This window comes from Drosophila miranda, assembly GCF_003369915.1.
Source record: "Drosophila miranda strain MSH22 chromosome Y unlocalized genomic scaffold, D.miranda_PacBio2.1 Contig_Y7_pilon, whole genome shotgun sequence".
Classification (NCBI taxonomy): domain Eukaryota; kingdom Metazoa; phylum Arthropoda; class Insecta; order Diptera; family Drosophilidae; genus Drosophila; species Drosophila miranda.
The window spans coordinates 421,608-443,790 of NW_022881652.1; the positions used below are offsets into that span (position 1 = coordinate 421,608).

Sequence of the window (22,183 nt, forward strand, 5' to 3'; positions counted from 1 at the left end):
TGTAAATAGAAAATAATTAAAATCAGTCAAAACAAAGGTTAAAAATCCAATAAATATAACAACACAAATTACCTAACTGGATTCCTGACACTTGATCACCAAACCTACAAAACATAAACCTGAAAATAAAATAATATTAAAATCAGCCAGGAGTTTCATATCATCCACAGAAAGAAGCATATGCGCCGCCGTTCTTCTTAGAGTTGCATCGGTTGGATTCGGCCAGGAAAAGAGGGACGAGGCGATGCCGCGCTTGCGTTGCCGATGCTTGGAGGTCTCCCTGTCGTCCATACCTCCGTTTCGCACCGGATGAGGGGTCCAGGAGCGGCGTCACAAATTTTTATGTCTAAGCCAGAAAAAAGAAAACACAAGCCGATCTTAACTTAACTTTTGTTTACAAGAGCAAATTGATAATTGTCTAGTATTTTTCTGTATCTTTTTATCAATGTTACCGTAATGTTAAAAAAATACCTAAATGTTAAATGTTTCCATAAATAATGTTATATGTTACTATTGAGTAATAAGAACATTAATAAAGAAAGCTTCAGGTCACTCTAAAGTGCCCTGAGCCAACCAAAAAGGGAGACCGAAAGAGAGGCCGCCGTCGCGAAACTGAGAGAGAGTTTTTCATTTAAAACAATGGGGGGAGCAACACCGGAACCAGATCCCACAGGAACCACGACGAGCATCACTAGCATTAATACCGACGTCACACGAAGGGGAAATCGCAGCCAAGAGAGAGCCAGGGCTGGAGCGATCCCATACCTTTGTCACACGAAGGGGAAATGGTAGCCGAGAGCGATCCCAATACCCACGCTACAAGGAGGGGAAACAGCAGCCGAGGAAGTCCAGCGCCACCGCTCCTATACGCCGTCTACTTATTTGTATATGTACTAAATTCAAATAATACATGCCATATTTTACATTTTACATGTAGTTGCAGTGTTTTTGGCTGAACAATGGGAAGGTAACACTAGTTACAGTAGTGGTAGGTATTCGGTATTTTTGTATGCAAGTATTTTGAGTAAAGAAAGTTAAGGTAACACTAGACTTAACATTAACATGTGTTTTCTTTTACAATGGATTGCGTCTTTTCAGTCCGTTCCCGTCCTCGGAGCGGGCTTCATATAAGTGGCGGCGCAAGGCTGATCCTCATATCAGCATCAGCATAGGCCCTGTAGTTGGATGGGTGCGTACCGCCGCAACTTTGGCATTTAGCTGGGTGCGGTGGACGAAACCACCGCACTTTACACAGACGAAGCCGCGTTGACAGAAGTTGTTAAACCGCCGCAATTTTCGCATTTAGCTGGGTGCGGTGGACGAAACCACCGCACTTTACACAGGCGAAGCCGCGTTGACACTATTTGTGTGTGGTTTAAGAAATCTTTGTGTTTTATGATTCTCTTTGTGGTTTGTGATTTGAATATATGTTTAGTGGCGCACAGAATTTTAATTTACATTGGCGAGAAAGGGGAAATAAAGCTTGTCGGTAGTGGTTGGGAAGGGGAATGTGAATGTGTGTGGGGCGAGTTGGGAAAATGGCTGCTTGGCTTGGCGTCGGCATTTTAATGTATTCCTTATTGGCGTTAATTAAGAATTTTTAACAGTTTAGTTGGGCGGCAAACAAGTTAAGGGGCTCGTTAGTCGCCCGACGTGTCACACCGCTTCATCTGCCTCGTCGATCATCTGTAACTGTATCTGTATCTGTAAAAAGGAGCCTAGAATTTCTTAGATCTGTGTTCTTCTACCATCCTCTACATGGATTGGTTCCACATTAATCCTAAAGATGCACAAATTTTATAGGTTAAAAAAAAAAAAAAAAACACATACATACAATAATCGCATATCACATATTATGTTTTTTGTGGAGAGGGGGAGGGTTCCAAAGTATTTACACGGTTCAATGTTTGCACGGGTAATATAATGGAGATTCTCTTGGTAAAGATTTTATTCGTAATTTATTCGCCCAACTATCGAGAAAGACTCGCGTGTGCCGTACGATACGATCCATTACGATACGATATCGTCTGTGGGCTATATACATACATATGTATGTATATTGATGTGTGCATATATATGTACAATCCGAAGAGAGGATTACTCTTGTTTTGTTCTCTTTCCTAGATGATAATATCGTATCAGTGGTTGTGGAAGGGGGTGCTTAAACCTACGACGAAAGCTATAATCCAGTGGATGGGTCGGAATAGGTGTCCTGTTCCTCCGCTCAGACATAGACCTCTCCTGTCTTGACCTCGGGACTGTGTTTGGCGAGGGTTGAGGTAGCACTCGTGGCCGTTGCCGTTGCCGTGGCGCCGCTCTGGGGCAGGGCGATCGTGCCACCGGGTGAAGAGTTGTCCACTGTATCCACTGTGGGGGCTCCTGCCGAACGCACCGAGGAGCGCACTGTGGGGTCCTGCAGGTTGAAGCTCAGACTGAAGCTGTTGTTCCGCGAAATGTTGCCGTTGCCGCTGCCGTTCAGGGGCTTCCCGGACAGGAGGGCCGTGGTGGTGATGCCGCCGCCGCCGCCCGCACCCGGCCCCACGGTCATGCCGTTGCTGGAGCCACTGTTGCTGTTGCCGTCCTGCTCCTGGGCCAGGTCCACGATGGACAGGGACGAGGGAAGGCGCTGAATGGAGAGCGAGACGGGGATCGTGGTGATGACGTCATTGGGCTCGTAGTCACTGGCCGTTGTCGTGATGGTCGGCAGCTGGGCGTTCGCCGCGATGGGAAGGATGCTCAGGGTCCCCGTGGGAATGGTGTACCCGCCGCCGCTGCTGTTGGCCATCGTGAAGGGAAACGACAGCGTGGTGATGTTCGTGGCAGCGGAGAGGGCTACGGAATCGAGAATCGAAGGGAGAGAGATTGTGGTTGGAGTATCTGAATCTGCATCTGCGGGAGTATCTGTGCCCGGTACTCACTGCTGTGAACTCGCTGTAAATGATGACCACTGCGGGCAGGGTCAACGCCTTGACGCAGCACATGAGGAACCCAAAGAAGAGCCACGCGATCTCCCCGCAGGTGGAGAAGCGGAAGAGCTGCAGGAAGCCGATCGGCTGTGTGGGCTCCAGTCCTGCGGCCACCGGCGCCTCATCCAGGGACTTGCCATCGGTTGTCGTCGTGCCAGAAGCCTCGTCCATCTATCGGTACGACGAAGGACGGAGGAATAGTGTTACTCGAGCCAAGACCCGCGATTTATTCACAGACACGGACAGAGACAGACGGCACGCAAAGGTTAATTCAATTACTGCCACACTCTCAGAGGCATGTATCTGTATCTGTGGCTGTGGCAAGGGTACAGCAGCTACTTTGTATCTTTTGCCATAGTTCTCTCTCATTGACCCGCGGGGTTAACGAGTATTAGAATCTACCGTTTATTATTGGACATTCCAACGCCAATTTGGAGCGATTCGATTCGATTCGATTCCCTTTCAGAGGCCCGTACAGAAATCTGTGTGGCGCCATTCGCCCCCTGCACCCTCTCCTTGTCGTGGGATGGATGATCACCTTTTCATTGATTTTCAACACTTTGATCCTTCAGATACTGTATCTATGCACTGATTTCTGCAGAAGATCCGTTACTGCTCACTCGGACCGCCCAAGCGCGACTGCTGGAACACCGTCCGCGGAGCCACCCATTTATGTTGATTCCCCGATGTGGATGCTGGACAGAGTACTCGGGCTTGGGCATGAGTACTCGTGAGTGTATCGTATCAATCGCTCGCTTTGGGGTTCACAATTCTAATTGATCTCCGCTTTCCGCTCTTGGGGTAGGTTCCGCCGAAAGAGGCGCTTCAATTTACAATGAGAGCAAAAGAGACATTCTGTAGAGGGTTTTTCTTTTCTTTGCTTTTCTTTTCTTTATTCTTTTTCTTTCATTTGGAGGGTGGAAGGTGCAACAATCTAAAACGGAGGCAGACTCTTGAGCCTCCTGCTGGTGCGCAGCACGAATGGTGCCGGCTGATTTGTACCGGCATTTCCTCCAGCGGGAACGACTTCGGGAGCAGCTACGGGAGCGACTGCTGGAGCGACTCCGACCGACTCGCCTTCATCGTCCGAGGGCAGACATTATTTTAAATTGTTATGTTTATTGTAATATTGTAAACGTAAATCAATTGTACCTGTTTTGTCTCGTCTTTGTTCCAGTGTAGTATCTCTTTTATTACCTGTTTTTCCGTCGTCTTCACTCCAGTCTACTACTTATCTGTATTGTTATTTCTGCAAGTGCTTGTCTCTTTTTATCTTAGTGTATTTCCTTTTATTTTCCACGCAAAGCACCTGCATTGTTTACCTTTTTCTCTTTATCTATTCCTCAATTGACTACGTGTTGCAACACTGCACTTTCTGAATTTTCGATCTCATTTCTTTAACCCCTTCTTCCCCCCCCCCCCCCCCCCACCACCATTGTTATTTTCGTAATTAGTGCGGTTCTCCGATACCCCACTACAAAATTATTACAATCTGTGATAAAAATCTTCGGCGGCAACGGTGCTGACAATTGATTATCGGTTTCAAATCGACTTTCAAATCAGCATCAGTTGCCGCCACACCACCACCACTACGGCCTAAATTGAGCCAAAAATGCTAGTCTTCGCATAAATCAACTACGCCCCCTATAAACTGCCCGCCCACATGTACATGCTACATTCCTAGTCGTCTGCCCTCAGCAGGCGGCAAGGGTAGTAGAGGGGACTGAAGACCACATACCGCATCACAGCCAACAAAACATCAAGTTGACGAACTCACAGGGGATTGCAAATCAAATTTTTAAGTTAGGGAGAATTACAAAGGGAAGAGACAGCATACTTTCGAGCGAGGCCCCACTTTACTTTCTTGACTCACACCACACACACACACACACACACTTGACACACTATTACACACACTTGACGAGTCCCCCCTCCCCTCTTGACAATTCGTACTTTTGGAGCCTTTTGCCCCGATCGTGGAGTGGTCTCGAGTCTGGGTCTCTGTCCAAATGGAAAGTCGTGTCGTGAACGTTGTGGAGTCGAGACGTGTTCGAGGTTTAGTTTAGTCCCTCCGTCAAAGGGCCGAATATTTTGTGTCTCTCTTTTTCCATTTTCCCTTTCCCCCCCCCCCCCTCCCTGCTAACTGCGGGCCTATTTCGAGGTTACAAGTGTTTCGTTGCTGCAGTATTATATGTTTGTAAAGTTTATTGTGCCATCAAATGTACTAGTGTGTTTTAAGTGTCGTTTAAAGTTTAATTGTAAAACAATCACAAAAATGTACATAAATTAAATTTAGACATATACTGCCCAAAAAAAAAAAAATATTAATAAAGCAACGCGCTTGGTTGCTGGCGGCTCACACCCCAGCCTCTCAGCCCCTCCCCTGTTGGAGCACTGAGAGCCCTCAACCCAAAGCGGGTATATATTGAAAAAAAAAATAAAAAAACTGTGTGAATAATTTGGCTTGACAAAACTCCACTCGCGTCGGTCGAAAAATTTATTACCAAATCCAACCAAAGCCAGAAGAGGACGACGACGACGAGGACCACACGGCGTCACAGCCAGGGATCGCCCCAAATCAGCCATTTCCACTGCCAGCTCCGACAGCGCCGCCGACGGCGAAGCCAGCGCCGACAGCGCAGCGACCGGCACCGTGGCAAACGCATTCCCTGTAATTATAGAAAAAGATATAGACATTATTTTAAATTGTTATGTTTATTGTAATATTGTAAACGTAAATCAATTTTACCTGTTTTGTCTCGTCTTTGTTCCATTGTAGTATCTCTTTTATTACCTGTTTTTCCGTCGTCTTCACTCCAGTCTACTACTTATCTGTATTGTTATTTCTGCAAGTGCTTGTCTGTATTTTTTATTTTCCACGCAAAGCACCTGCATTGTTTACCTTTTCTCTTTATCTATTCCTCAATTGACTACGTGTTGCAACACAGCATTTTCTGAATTTTCGATCTCATTTCTTTAACCCCTTCTTCCCCCTCCATTGTTATTTTCGTAATTAGTGCGGTTCTCCGACACCCCACTACAAAATTATTACAATCTGCAATTATTACAGTTGCCGCCACACCACCACCACTACGGCCTAAATTGAGCCAAAAATGCTAGTCTTCGCATAAATCAACTACGCCCCCTATAAACTGCCCGCCCACATGTACATGCTACATTCCTAGTCGTCTGCCCTCAGCAGGCGGCAAGGGTAGTAGAGGGGACTGAAGACCACATACCGCATTACAGCCAACAAAACATCAAGTTGACGAACTCACAGGGGATTGCAAATCAAATTTTTAAGTTAGGGAGAATTACAAAGGGAAGAGACAGCATACTTTCGAGCGTGGCCCCACTTTACTTTCTTGACTCACACCACACACACACACACACTTGCCAACCACTATTATTCATTTCGCGCCAGAGCGGCTTTGACGAGTCCCCCCCCCCCTCCCTCCTCTTGACAATTCGTACTTTTGGAGCCTTTTGCCCCGATCGTGGAGTGGTCTCGAGTCTGGGTCTCTGTCCAAATGGAAAGTCGTGTCGTGAACGTTGTGGAGTCGAGACGTGTTCGAGGTTTAGTTTAGTCCCTCCGTCAAAGTGCCGAATTTTTTGTGTCTCTCTTTTTTGTCCCTTTCCCCCCTGCTGGCTGCGGGCCTATTTCGAGGTTACAAGTGTTTCGTTGCTGCAGTATTATATGTTTGTAAAGTTTATTGTGCCATCAAATGGACTAGTGTGTTTGAAGTGTCGTTTAAAGTTGATTTGTAAAACAAACACAAAAATGTACATAAATTAAATTAAGACATATACCGCACAAAAAAAAAAAAATATTAATAAAGCAACGCGCTTGGTTGCTGGCGGCTCACCCCCCAGCCTCTCAGCCCCTCCCCTGTGGAGCACTGAGAGCCCTCAACCCAAAGCGGGTATATATCGAAAAAAAAAAAAATTATAATAAAAAAACTGTGTGAATAATTTGGCTTGACAAAAACTCCACTCGCGTCGGTCGAAAAATTTATTACCAAATCCAACCAAAGCCAATCCAGCGCAGCTATGCCACGCGGATCCACTGCCAGAAGAGGACGACGACGACGAGGACCACACGGCGTCACAGCCAGGGATTGCCCCAAATCAGCCATTTCCACTGCCAGCTCCGACAGCGCCGCCGACGGCGAAGCCAGCGCCGACAGCGCAGCCACCGGCACCGTGGCAAACGCAGCGATACTGAGACGCCAATCCACCGACTCCGCCACCTGGTTGGAGGCACTTCCTCCAATTCCTGGACCGGCTCCAGCCACCATTACCGGGTATGTGAGGACCACATACCATGCCGACACCACCATCACGGCCACTCCGGCCACAAACCCCATCCCCGACCCCGACCTGCCCTGCCCCAACAGCTGGGCGGCCATTCCCAATCTCACCAGCCAGGAGCAGTTCCAGATCGGCGACTGGGTGGAAGCGGTCCATACCCAGGAACGCCAGCAGCAGCAGCAGACCATCAGCGGCAGCAGCAGCGGTAGTCGCCGGCTTGAGGCATTGGCGGCGTCGGCAGCGGCAGCGGCGTCAGCCAAAGCACCGCAATGTCAAGCCAAGCCAAGCCAAGCGGTACCAAGCGCGCCAATAATTCCGCTTCCCACACTCCAACACACACAGACACGTATCGATGCACCGTATGCCGATGCATCGTGTGGAGAGAGCCGGAAACAGTAAGGAGCGAGAGAAGGCGCAAAGAGAGAGCGGGTAACGACCTCGTACCAGCGACAATACGAGAGGGCACTCGAGCAGCCTCTGCACGAACAGCAGCCAACAAAAGATTCGTGTTCGAGTTGCCGTTCGGGAGCGAGTTCGAACTCGAACCACAGCCATGGCACAAACCCCGCTCGATCGGCCACAGCAGCGGTTCCAAATGCAATGCACACAGCCAATACCACAACCACAACCACAAATACAATGATGACATACATCAGCACACAAACAGCGACATCAAACACAAAAACGACAACTACAATTACGTCGGCAGCCAGACGACGATGCCTGTTAACAGCAATGTTAACAGGCGGACCCCCCCCACCACCACCGCCAGAGGAACATCAGCAGCAGCAGCAAACACATCAACAACAACAACATCAGCCAACGGCAACAAACACAGCCAATACCGATGATATCCCATCCACCTCTGCTGCAGCAGCGGCCCGTTCGCCACTGAAGCGCGTCCGCGCCGAGGTGGATGATGATGACGATGATGATGACAGTGATGTCATGGTTGTTGAGTTTGATGACGACGATGCCGACGACAATTTGGATGCCAATCATGCATCGGCCAAACGACGACTCCGGGAAAGTACCAACCAACAGGCAAGCAAATCCCATATCCCCCAAATTCAAAACCATCCCCATCATCACCAACAATCAAACCAGCAACAACATCAGCGGACAATTACACAAAATGCCCCTGCCCCTGCCCCCGCCCCTGCCCCTGCCCCTGCCACTGCCAATGCTCCACCAGCTCTACCTCACTCACCTGCAAATGCAACTAGTAGTTGCGGCACAGGAACCCACAGCAGCAGCAGCGGCGGCGGCGTTGGGCTGCTCCAGCTGCCCTCAATGAGTATGCCCAATGCCAGACAAATTCGGATGCTGCAGCGACAGCACCAACCAACAATTATTCCCCCCCCCCCCCCCCCCCCCCCCCCCCCCCATCATTCTGCCATCATTATGCCCATTCTGGACAAGCTGCAGAATGACCCGAGGGTGGGCAACAGTAGCTATCACACCAAGCTCATCAGCCGCAATGGTGTCCGAATCCAGGCCCGCGACATGGCTACCAGAGATGCCATCATGGCAATCCTGGGCGATGGCGGCGGCAACGAGGCGATGACTGGCCACTACACACACCAGCACAAGAGTGACCGTGGGCTACGGATCGTCGTGCGAGATCTCCACCACTCCACAAGCACCCAACTAATAACAAATCAGATGGCCGAACTGGGCTATTCAGTTAAATTTATTAGAGCCATTAAAGCGAGATCCGATGGACAGCCACTCGACCAGTTCGAGTTGGAGATAGCCCCCAAGCCGGATGAAAGCCACCACGATGTCCTCCAATTAACCCAGCTGGGCAACCAGTTAGTGATCGTTGAGAGGCAGGCCAAGCCGGTGGACCCAGCCCAGTGCCACAGATGTCAGGCTTTTGGGCACACCCGCACCTACTGCAGGCGTTCATTCGTCTGTATGAAGTGTGCGGGTGCCCACGCGTCCACGGCATGTGCCAAGCCAAGGGCAGACGCCCCTAAATGCGCCAATTGCCAGGGCGCCCACATCAGCGCCTACAAGGGATGTCCGGCATTCAAGGCAGCAAGGGGCCGCCTTCTGTCGCACCGAGTGGCCATGAAGGAGTTGCGTCGCAAGCGCAGCTCGCTTCTGCAGCCATTGCCAGAGCAGCAGCCACCAGCAAAAACAACACCAGCACATCCAGGGCGCCGACAGCAGCAGCAGCAACAGCCAGCTCAAACGCCAGCCAATCCCTGGCGCGGACAGCAGCAGCAGCAGGCAGCATGGACGCCACTCAATGTCTCCTCTCCTGGGCGACGAAGAGGACAACAACAACAACATCAGCAAAAGCAGAAGCAGCAGCAGCCAATACAGTTAAAAAAACAGACGCCTGCTGCCTCTGGCCCACGCACTGGGCGACGACGTCCAGAGCAGCCATTGAGCCGTTCCCAGGCACCACAACAGCAGCAGCTACAGCAGCTGCAACAGCAGCCGCAGCGCGAACAACAACAGCGACAGCAGCAGCAGCAGCAGTTTGCCAACAACCGCTCCCGGCAGAAGATGCAGCCGAAACGCCAATCTTTCGAGGGATCCTGCAGCCAGGCACTGTTGGAGAATACGCAGAGGATGACGCGATTGGAAAAGAGGCTGGAAGTGATGATGTCACTACTCACCTCGCTCATCCAATCCCAGGCAGTGACGGCAACTCCAGCAGCTCCAGAAACATCGGAAAATCCACCAACAATGGCAGTGTACCTGGAATGGAAATACACACATACACACAAACATCCATTACACTTGGGCGGCCGGACCTGTGCCGTTCGAGTTATGTGTGTCGTTGTCCGCCATTGCCCACAGCTGGTGGCCGGACCAGTGCCACTCGCTCTACATTAGGGCCACAATTGCCGACGCACACACACACTCACACAAACCTCAACCACTGCGAGATGGCACAGCAGCTGCTGGACCAGACCATAAGGGAGCACCGTATTGATGTAGCAGTCATAAGCCAGCAATACCGGAATCGCAACTCGGGAGAATGGATTGCTGACTCGAGCAAGAAGGCAGCGATATGGAGCTGTGCGAGTCCCACACAGCAACTACTGCAAACATACGTCGGAGACGGATTCGCCAGAGCCCGGATAAATGGAGTGCACATATATAGCTGCTACCTGCCCCGAGCCTCAGTCTACAGCAGGCGACGCAGGCACTGGAAAGGATTGCTGAAGATGCGCGGGAGAAACACCCTACGCTCATAGCCGGCGATTTCAACGCTTGGGCGACGGAGTGGGGATGCCCGAGAACGAACCCAAGGGGACAGGCGCTCTTAGAATGCTTTGCGACGTTGGATGCCGTACTGCTGAACACAGGCACACAGCAGACGTTCGGCAGAGCTGGAACGGGGTCTATAATAGACCTTACGTTCGTGAGCAGCAGCCTCAGCCGCAGGACAACGTGGGAAGTTAGTGGCTTATACACCGGGAGTGACCACCAAGCCCTCATATGTGAAATCCAGGAAACGGGCGCACCTAACCCGTTCATTGGTAAGCAGATCGGTTATAAGACCGAAACGCTAGAGCCGGATATGGTCCGGGCCATGTTTGAGGACTACGAGACCAACGGTACGGCTGACGAGAGAGCAAGCCAACTGGCTATACATACGCTGGAAGCATGTGATGCCTCCATGCTAAGGAAAAGAAGAAGCCTGAACAACCGCAGGCCAACGTATTGGTGGAACGCTGCAATAGGTAGCGCCAGGCAGGAGTGCCAGCGGAAAAGACGACTATACCAGCGTTCGAGAGGTTCCCCGGAATTCGAGAGGCTCCAAGGAGAATATAAGGAAAGCAGACGCTGCTTGAAGAGGCAGATCAAGGATGCCAAGCGCAAATGCTTCGAAAAGCTCTGCGATGACGCAGATGCGAACCCTTGGGGCTACGCATACAGGCTGGTAATGAAGAGACTGCGAGTGTTCAGTCCCCCGCCGCCAATGTGTGCAGATCTGCTGGTTAACATAGTAGAAACCCTATTTCCAGAGAAAGTGGCAGCCCAGAGGGTGATGGATAGAATACCGCCACCTGAAATAGAAGCCACCACGGGAGCAGAAGTCCTCGAAGCTCTACAACGGATCAAGAACGGCAAAGCACCAGGACCTGATGGGGTCCCAAAAACCGTTCTCCGCACGGCTATTGAGACCAATCCACAAATGTACGTGGATTTATTCAATGCGTGCATGTCCGAAGGGACCTTCCCCAGACCATGGAAGCGACAGCGGCTAGTCCTCTTACCCAAGGGGAACAAGCCGACCGAGGAGCCATCATCCTATAGACCACTCTGCATGCTCGACACAGTGGGTAAGATCCTCGAGCGCATAATCCACACCAGGCTGGAGAAGGCAGTAACGCGTCAGCTCTCACCGAGACAGCACGGGTTTCGCAAAGGCAGGTCCACGGTGGACGCAATCGGCGAGGTATGTGAGATAGCAAAGCGAGCTATCGATGGCACCCGATGGATGTACGGGACCAAAGAGTATTGCATAGTGGCAACACTCGATGTCCAAAATGCATTCAACTCTGCCAATTGGGATCACATACTAGAAGAATTGAGAAACTTTCAAATACCGCCGTATCTGCAGAATATCATCGCGGACTACCTAAGAGACCGAGTGCTCATATATGAGACGGATAAAGGGACACGTGAGCACCAAATCACTGGAGGAGTTCCCCAAGGATCGGTCCTCGGCCCGCTGCTGTGGAACATCATGTATGATGGAATCCTCAAGATGGATATGCCAATGGGCGCCACGGTGATAGGCTTTGCCGACGACATAGCAATAGTCGTAGTGGCAAAACAGAAAGAAGCGGCGGAAGAAATCTGCAACGACGCGTTAGAGAGAGCCAGAACATGGCTATCAGGGAGGGATCTCTCATTAGCCACCCACAAAACGGAGGCGGTGCTCATAAGCAGCAGGAAAGTAGTGGAGACGGCCACGATCCGAGTAGGAGACTGCACTATTAGCTCCAGTCCAAGCCTGAAGTACCTGGGGGTCATGATTGACCACAGACTCAGCTTCAAGCATCACATGGCGTATGCAAGCAGCAAGGCAGGAAAGACGGCAGTGGCCCTATCCCGCATCATGGCCAACACCGGAGGCCCGAAACAGCCAAGGCGAAAGCTACTAGCGAGCGTAGTTGGCTCAACGCTAATGTACGCTGCACCAATATGGGTTGATGCAATGAAGCATAAAACATATGCCCGAGAATGCAACGCAGTGCAGAGGCTGTGTGCCCTGAGGGTGTGTTGCGCATTCAGAACGGTATCCCAAGACGCCGCACTTGTGGTCGCAGGAATGATTCCCATCCATCTGCTGGCAAGAGAAGCCGCAGGAATCAGGGCACAGCGAACCCTGGGGACTACGGACCAGGACACCAGAGGTGCCTTAAGGCAGCGCACAATCCTGCAATGGCAAGATTCGTGGGACAACAGCAGCAAAGGGCGATGGACCCATAGGCTAATCCCAGACCTGAAGAGTTGGCTGAACCGTAGCCATGGACAAGTGGAGTATCACCTGACACAACTGCTGACAGGACACGGTTGCTTTAAAGCCTAACTGCATAGGTTTAAGCACGAGGACGACCCCTTCTGCGTGGTCTGCGCAGGGGTCATCGAAGACGCAGAGCACTGCTTCTTCGAATGTCCAAGATTTCGGCAAGAACGAGAGGATCTAAGCAACAAGCTTGGAAGAATGCCAGCGATGTCAAACCTGGCAGAATGCCTGCTGGAGTCGGAAGGAAACTGGGCCTCGATTAGATTCATGGCCGTAACTATGGCTACCAAACTGCGTCGCGAAGAAGGAGCACGCAATGCAAGGAGATAAAGGATAAAGGAGATTATTAAGAGAAGAGCCCTACGGGCATCTCCCCCGGCGAAGTAATATCTCGCGACAGTACCGCCGGGATCCGGGATAGGTGTGGTTGGTTTTAGAGCGGTTAGAGTCCCTCACTTCGGCTTCGGCTGAGTCGGCATGAAGCTTTCCTGTAGTCACACAACAAACAAAAAAAAAAAAAAAAAAAAAAAAAAAAAAAAAACACACACTCACATCCATTACACTTGGGCGGCCGGACCTGTGCCGTTCGAGTTATGTGTGTGTCGTTGTCCGCCATTGCCCACAGCTGGTGGCCGGACCAGTGCCACTCGCTCTACATTAGGGCCACAATTGCCGACGCACACACACACTCACATCCATTTCACTTTGGCGGCCGGACCCGTGTCGCCACAGTAATATGTGTACCGTCTACTCCTGGCTCCCAGCTGGTGGCCGGACCAGTGCCACTGGTTCTCCAAGAGGGCAGCCACAGCCACAACGACGACGAGGAGGTGCTAATTGCACCTACTTCTGACGACTTCGGATGACGCCAATTTCGACGACCAGGGGGGACGACGGGGTCGGCCGGTATGCAACGCAATGTCTTTACAAGCATTGTGTTTTGCTATGCCGGCCGATGCTCCGCTGTTTCTTGTCTTCCCTGTAATTATAGAAAAAGATATAGACATTATTTTAAATTGTTATGTTTATTGTAATATTGTAAACGTAAATCAATTGTACCTGTTTTGTCTCGTCTTTGTTCCAGTGTAGTATCTCTTTTATTACCTGTTTTACCTGTTTTTCCGTCGTCTTCACTCCAGTCTACTACTTATCTGTATTGTTATTTCTGCAAGTGCTTGTCTCTTTTTTTATTTTCCACGCAAAGCACCTGCATTGTTTACCTTTTTCTCTTTATCTGTTCCTCAATTGACTACGTGTTGCAACACTGCACTTTCTGAATTTTCGATCTCATTTCTTTAACCCCTTCTTCCCCCCTCCATTGTTATTTTCGTAATTAGTGCGGTTCTCCGACACCCCACTACAAAATTATTACAATCTGTGATAAAAATCTTCGGCGGCAACGGTGCTGACAATTGATTATCAGTTTCAAATCGACTTTCAAATCAGCATCAGTTGCCGCCACACCACCACCACTACGGCCTAAATTGAGCCAAAAATGCTAGTCTTCGCATAAATCAACTACGCCCCCTATAAACTGCCCGCCCACATGTACATGCTACATTCCTAGTCGTCTGCCCTCAGCAGGCGGCAAGGGTAGTAGAGGGGACTGAAGACCACATACCGCATCACAGCCAACAAACATCAAGTTGACGAACTCACGGGGGATTGCAAATCAAATTTTTAAGTTAGGGAGAATTACAAAGGGAAGAGACAGCATACTTTCGAGCGAGACCCCACTTTACTTTCTTGACTCACACCACACACACACACACACACACTTGACACACTATTACACACACTTGACGAGTCCCCCTCCCCCCTCTTGACAATTCGTACTTTTGGAGCCTTTTGCCCCGATCGTGGAGTGGTCTCGAGTCTGGGTCTCTGTCCAAATGGAAAGTCGTGTCGTGAACGTTGTGGAGTCGAGACGTGTTCGAGGTTTAGTTTAGTCCCTCCGTCAAAGTGCCGAATATTTTGTGTCTCTCTTTTTCCATTTTCCCTTTCCCCCCGCCCCCCCCCCCCCCCCCGCCCACCCTGCTGGCTGCGGGCCTATTTCGAGGTTACAAGTGTTTCGTTGCTGCAGTATTATATGTTTGTAAAGTTTATTGTGCCATCAAATGTACTAGTGTGTTTGAAGTGTCGTTTAAAGTTTAATTGTAAAACAAACACAAAAATGTACATAAATTAAATTAAGACATATACTGCCCAAAAAAAAAAAAAAAAAAAAAAAAATATTAATAAAGCAACGCGCTTGGTTGCTGGCGGCTCACACCCCAGCCTCTCAGCCACTCCCCTGTTGGAGCACTGAGAGCCCTCAACCCAAAGCGGGTATATATTGAAAAAAAAAAAAATAATAAAAAAACTGTGTGAATAATTTGGCTTGACAAAAACTCCACTCGCGTCGGTCGAAAAATTTATTACCAAATCCAACCAAAGCCAATCCAGCGCAGCTATGCCACGCGGATCCACTGCCAGAAGAGGACGACGACGACGAGGACCACACGGCGTCACAGCCAGGGATCGCCCCAAATCAGCCATTTCCACTGCCAGCTCCGACAGCGCCGCCGACGGCGAAGCCAGCGCCGACAGCGCAGCCACCGGCACCGTGGCAAACGCAGCGATACTGAGACGCCAATCCACCGACTCCGCCACCTGGTTGGAGGCACTTCCTCCAATTCCTGGACCGGCTCCAGCCACCATTACCGGGTATGTGAGGACCACAAATGCCGACACCACCATCACGGCCACTCCGGCCACAAGCCCCATCCCCGCCCCCGACCTGCCCTGCCCCAACAGCTGGGCGGCCATTCCGAATCTCACCAGCCAGGAGCAGTTCCAGATCGGCGACTGGGTGGAGGCGGTCCATACCCAGGAACGCCAGCAGCAGCAGCAGACCATCAGCAGCAGCAGCGGTAGTCGCCGGCTTGAGGCATTGGCGGCGTCGGCAGCGGCAGCGGCGTCAGCCAAAGCACCGCAATGTCAAGCCAAGCCAAGCCAAGCGGTACCAAGCGCGCCAATAATTCCGCTTCCCACACTCCAACACACACAGACACGTATCGATGCACCGTATGCCGATGCATCATGTGGAGAGAGCCGGAAACAGCAAGGAGCGAGAGAAGGCGCAAAGAGAGAGCGGGTAACGACCTCGTATCAGCGACAGTACGAGAGGGCACTCGAGCAGCCTCTGCACGAACAGCAGCCAACAAAAGATTCGTGTTCGAGTGTCCGTTCGGGAGCGAGTTCGAACTCGGCTCCAAATGCAATGCACACAGCCAATACCACAACCACAACCACAAATACAATGATGACATACATCAGCACACAAACAGCGACATCAAACACAAAAACGACAACTACAATTACGACGGCAGCCAGACGACGATGCCTGCTAACAGCAATGTTAACAGGCGGACCCCCCCCACCACCGCCGCCAGAGGAACATCAGCAGCAGCAGCAAACACATCAACAACAACAACATCAGCCAACGGCAACAAACACAGCCAATACCGATGATATCCCATCCACCTCTGCTGCAGCGGCCCGTTCGCCACTGAAGCGCGTCCGCGCCGAGGTGGATGATGATGACGATGATGATGACAGTGATGTTATGGCTGTTGAGTTTGATGACGACGATGACGACGACAATTTGGATGCCAATCATGCATCGGCCAAACGACGACTCCGGGAAAGTAACCAACAGGCAAGCAAATCCCATATCCCCCAAATTCAAAACCATCCCCATCATCACCAACAATCAAACCAGCAACAACATCAGCGGACAATTACACAAAATGCCCCTGCCCCTGCCCCCGCCCCTGCCCCTGCCCCTGCCACTGCCAATGCTCCACTAGCTCTACCTCACTCACCTGCAAGTGCAACTAGTAGTTGCGGCACAGGAACCCACAGTAGCAGCAGCGGCGGCGGCGTTGGGCTGCTCCAGCTGCCCTCCCTGAGTATGCCCAATGCCAGACAAATTCGGATGCTGCAGCGACAGCACCAACCAACGACAATTATTCCCCCCCCCCCATCATTCTGCCAGCTGTCCCCGACATTATGCCCATTCTGGACAAGCTGCAGAATGACCCGAGGGTGGGCAACAGTAGCTATCACACCAAGCTCATCAGCCGCAATGGTGTCCGTATCCAGGCCCGCGACATGGCTACCAGAGATGCCATCATGGCAATCCTGGGCGATGGCGGCGGCAACGAGGCGATGACTGGCCACTACACACACCAGCACAAGAGTGACCGTGGGCTACGGATCGTCGTGCGAGATCTCCATCACTCCACAAGCACCCAACTAATAACAAATAAGATGGCCGAACTGGGCTATTCAGTTAAATTTATTAGAGCCATTAAAGCGAGATCCGATGGACAGCCACTCGACCAGTTCGAGTTGGAGATAGCCCCCAAGCCGGATGAAAGCCACCACGATGTCCTCCAATTAACCCAGCTGGGCAACCAGTTAGTGATCGTTGAGAGGCAGGCCAAGCCGGTGGACCCAGCCCAGTGCCACAGATGTCAGGCTTTTGGGCACACCCGCACCTACTGCAGGCGTTCATTCATCTGTATGAAGTGTGCGGGTGCCCACGCGTCCACGGCATGTGCCAAGCCAAGGGCAGACGCCCCTAAATGCGCCAATTGCCAGGGCGCCCACATCAGCGCCTACAAGGGATGTCCGGCATTCAAGGCAGCAAGGGGCCGCCTTCTGTCGCACCGAGTGGCCATGCAGGAGTTGCGTCGCAAGCGCAGCTCTCTTCTGCAGCCATTGCCAGAGCAGCAGCCACCAGCAAAAACAACACCAGCACATCCAGGGCGCCGACAGCAGCAGCAGCAACAGCCAGCTCAAACGCCAGCCAATCCCTGGCGCGGACAGCAGCAGCAGCAGGCAGCATGGACGCCACTCAATGTCTCCTCTCCTGGGCGACGAAGAGGACAACAACATCAGCAGAAGCAGAAGCAGCAGCAGCCAATACAGACAAAAAAACAGACGCCTGCTGCCTCTGGCTCACGCACTGGGCGACGACGTCCAGAGCAGCCATTGAGCCGTTCCCAGGCACCACAACAGCAGCAGCTACAGCAGCTGCAACAGCAGCCGCAGCGCGGACAACAACAGCGACAGCAGCAGCAGCAGCAGCTTGCCAACAACCGCTCCCGGCAGAAGATGCAGCCGAAACGCCAATCTTTCGAGGGATCCTGCAGCCAGGCACTGTTGGAGAATACGCAGAGGATGACGCGATTGGAAAAGAGGCTGGAAGTGATGATGTCACTACTCACCTCGCTCATCCAATCCCAGGCAGTGACGGCAACTCCAGCAGTTCCAGAAACATCGGAAAATCCACCAACAATGGCAGCAGCAACAGTGGTTGCCCCAGCTCCAGCAGCCAGGCGGTCAAAGAAACCACCACGATCAGAGCCACCACAAAAAACGTTAGGGCCAACGCCAGCCGCCATTCCAGAGACGGATCCTGAAATGGATGAAGAAAATGATGACGATGAGATGTGGACAGATGACTCCATGGATGACATTAGGGCCTACGCCCGCAACATGAGGTACCATCTTGACAACCAGATATCCTGGAACGCTGTGTACTAATTGGACACATCTCTGCCACTGCATTGGATTAAATGACAAATGCATATCACTCGCATGCCACAACAAAAATGAACAACGGACGCTGCCGCCATCAAAGCATTCAGAGTGCCATGTGTACCTGGAATGGAAATACACACACACACACAAACACCCATTACACTTGGGCGGCCGGACCTGTGCCGTTCGAGTAGGTGTGTCGTGTCCGCCATCGTCCTTAGTTGGTGGCCGGATCCAGTGCCAACGGAATTCAGAGTGCCAAAGGAGCTGGAAAGGAAAAGCAAGAAATTAATCAGCTGCAATTACGATTAAAATGACACCGACAATACTCTCCGCTACACAGACGCACACACACAAACATCCATTACACTTGGGCGGCCGGACCTGTGCCGTTCGAGTAGGTGTGTCATGTCCGCCATTGCCCTCAACTGGTTGCTGGAACCAGGTGCCGTGGCATTCAGAGTGCCATGTGTACCTGGAATGGAAATACACACACACACACAAACATCCATTACACTTGGGCGGCCGGACCTGTGCCGTTCGAGTAGGTGTGTCGTTGTCCGCCATTGCCCACAGCTGGTGGCCGGACCAGTGCCACTCGCTCTACATTAGGGCCACAATTGCCGACGCACACACACACTCACTGCGGAAGATAACTGCGCCCACAGCAGCTAGCTTCTGTCAGCGACCGCACCTGAGGGAAGGTACTGCCTAACTCCTAGGCGGGATCACTTGCAAACCGCACACACACCTACGCATAAGTTCCATCCCAAATTCACACGCGTGGAGGAATCCCGTGGCCGGGGCGCGGACCCTGGAGGCCCTGAGAGATGTTCCCCCGAATCCTGCTTCGCCGGTGGCACACTTGGCCGACGAAGCAAAATTCGCTACAAGCCAAGGAGCAATGGCTTTCCAAAAAGCCTCAAAGGTGGCCCGAACACCGCCACAAGCAGCTTTAGCACCGCCAATGAAGCAGAGCTCGTTGCACAGCTTTGCCAGTGGGGCTACGCAGGACGGCGGCAAGGGCACTGATACTCTGAAGAGGCCGAGGGACCCCCCTACACCATCGAGTAGCGGGAGAAAAACCCCCCCCAAGCGAAGCAGGAACTGCTTACAGGACATAGACGAGATTGGCGCAATCCTGGACGACCTACTCCACCAGATGAACGAGAAGGGCCAGAGGTCGATCAACATGGCCATCAAGAAGATGGTAGCACGCATGAAGGAGTTGCAAGTGGAAGTCAAATCCCATCTGCAGGCGCCAGAGGATAAAAGGGCAGCGCCAGGAGGATGCCAGTGCCATGATCACACTGCAGGCCCAACTGGCCCCCTACCCAGGATGACCAAGCCCAGTGCGACTAAGGCGACGCAAACGGCATCAGGAGCCCACAAGAGCGAGGCAACATTCCGAACTGAGGAGAAGAGCGCGCGCGGAAGGCCCAGGCAAGGACACCAAGCTGACGCCACTCGACAAGAGGAAACCAAGATGCAGTGCGGCAAGGCGGAAGACACCAACCCTACACAGAAGTGGAGTGAGGTGAGAGGCAGGCGTGCGAAACGCAAGCAGACAGGCCGACCAGACGCAGTGCTGGTCAAATGCACCGAGGAGGCATCATACGCCGACATCCTCAAACTGGTGAAGGCAGCACCAACACTCCAGAGCCTCAAAAACAAGGTTCAGGGCATCAGGAAGACAGCCTCGGGCGAGCTGCTTCTAAGGATGCAACAATCCTCAGACCCCGCCACCCAGGAGCTGCAGGTGGCCATCCAGGCAGCGCTTGGGGACAAGGCAGCCGTGAAGGCCATGCAGGAGACAGTCGCGGTTGAGGTACTCAACATAGACGAGCTCACGACAGGCGACGAGGTATGTGAGGCCATAGCTGCAGCGATCCAATTCCGCCCAATTTGGCAGAAATGGCGCGGCATTCAAGGCCAAAAGAAAAGAGCTGAAGGAGGCCATCAGAAGCAGCAAACTCAAATGCTTCAAGGAGCTCTGCGATGCAGCCGATGCGGAACCTTTTGGTGGAGCATACAAACTAGTCATGGGGAGATTAAACAGACAGCCTATGCCCAAGGATCCGGTGCATATGAGAAAGATAGTCGGCACCCTATTCCCTGGACAACCACCCTTACAAGAGGAAGCTAGGCTAGAAGGAGCTAGCCTGAGGGACACCACCACCACCATCATCACTGCCAGAGAAGTACTGGAGGCCACGGTCAAGTTGAAGACCGGGAAAGCGGCAGGTCCAGATGGAGTCCCTAATGCAGCACTAAAATGCATAATTAGAGCCCATCCGGAAGCATTCGCCACAATGTACACCCAGTGCCTAGCGGAGCGGACAGTCCCACGAGCATGGAAACGGCAAAGGCTGTTTCTGATACCCAAGCCAGGCAAAGAGCTCAACGACCCATCGTCATACCGGCCGCTGTGTATGCTGGATACCATGGGCAAGATTTTCGAGAGGATGGTATGTAACCGACTGGAGGCGGAACTGGCTGAGCGTCGCGGACTTTCCGACCTCCAATTCGGGTTCCGCAAGCAGAGGAGCACCACTGACGCCATCGAGATGGTGACAAACCTTGCCAGGGAAGCCATGGCAGGAACGCGATGGGCTGGAGGCGACAAAAAGTACTGCCTAGTATGTACACTAGACGTACGAAACGCCTTCAACTCTGCCAGCTGGAAGAGCATCCTAGAGGCCCTGACCAGGAGGGGTATATCTGAGCAAATCACACGGACTCTGCGAAGCTATTTCACGGACCGCGTCCTGATCTACGACACGGAAGAAGGAGCAGAACATCACCAAATCACCGGAGGCGTCCCACAGGGCTCGGTCCTAGGGCCGATACTGTGGAACGTGATGTATGACGATATCCTGCGGCTTACATTACCGGAAGGGTGCACCCTGGTGGGCTTCGCCGACGACATAGCACTGGTGACAGTGTCGAAACACGTAAGAGACGTAGAGGAGAAAACCAACGTAGCAGTCGGGATGATAGTGGCCTGGCTCGCAGCCAACGGGCTAGCATTGGCGGAGAAGAAGACGGAGGCTGTGCTAATGAGCAGCAGAAAAAAGGTCGAGCAGGCATGCGTGAGAGTCGGTAGCACGATCATCAGGACCAAGCCTGCGCTAAAGTACCTAGGGGTAATGATGGACCAGAGGCTAAACTTCAAGGCCCACCTGGAATACGCCAGCGCAAAAGCGACTGCAGCTACGGCGGCCATAAGCAGGATGATGGCCAATACAGGGGGACCACGGCAGCGTAGCAGGCAGCTCATCGCTGGGGTGGTCACCTCCATAATCTTATATGGATCAGCAGTGTGGGCACCAGCAATGATGGTTTCCACATACAGCAGAGACTGCAGAAGCGCATACCGACGCTGTGCCCTGAGGGTTACATGCTGCTTCCGGACGGTGTCTGAAGACGCCGCACTTATTGTGGCAGGCATGGTCCCACTGGATCTCCTGGCAGCTGAGCGGCAGAGCGGAGTGGAGGTAGCCAGCGAGCGGCGAGAGCGCACTATAGCCCAGTGGCAACGGCGCTGGGACCAAGCGGCAAAAGGGAGGTGGACCAGACGTCTCCTTCCCCAGCTTAGCCCATGGCTGCGAAGAAGGCACGGCCAAATGGACCATTATTTGGGCCAACTGCTGACGGGGCATGGCTGCTTCAAGCAGTACCTGCATCGCTTTAGGCATGCTGACGACCCGTATTGCAGCTGCTGCGGGCCTGGAGTCGACGAGGATGCAGAGCACGTCTTCTTTGTATGCCCCCGCTTCTCGCAAGAACGAACGAGGCTAGGGGAGACGCT

The 22,183-nt window shown here is 52.2% G+C and overlaps 2 protein-coding genes across 2 annotated transcripts; one reads left to right on the plus strand and one right to left on the minus strand.

The window, feature by feature from the left end:
• Positions 1 to 2,087: 2,087 nt before the first annotated feature.
• On the minus strand, positions 2,088 to 3,087 carry LOC117195200 (myb-like protein Y). The gene is made up of 2 exons (XM_033399842.1): positions 2,919 to 3,087; positions 2,088 to 2,832 (listed from the first exon to the last, which is right to left on the minus strand). Exon 2 carries the CDS (start codon positions 2,783 to 2,785, stop codon positions 2,225 to 2,227), a length of 561 nt encoding a protein of 186 aa, XP_033255733.1. The 5' UTR covers positions 2,786 to 2,832; positions 2,919 to 3,087; the 3' UTR covers positions 2,088 to 2,224.
• An 11,925-nt stretch (positions 3,088 to 15,012) lies between these two features.
• Positions 15,013 to 17,095, plus strand: LOC117195165 (mucin-5AC-like). Its single transcript, XM_033399804.1, has 2 exons — positions 15,013 to 15,108; positions 15,217 to 17,095. Exon 2 carries the CDS (start codon positions 15,233 to 15,235, stop codon positions 16,994 to 16,996), a length of 1,764 nt encoding a protein of 587 aa, XP_033255695.1. The 5' UTR covers positions 15,013 to 15,108; positions 15,217 to 15,232; the 3' UTR covers positions 16,997 to 17,095.
• Positions 17,096 to 22,183: the final 5,088 nt, after the last annotated feature.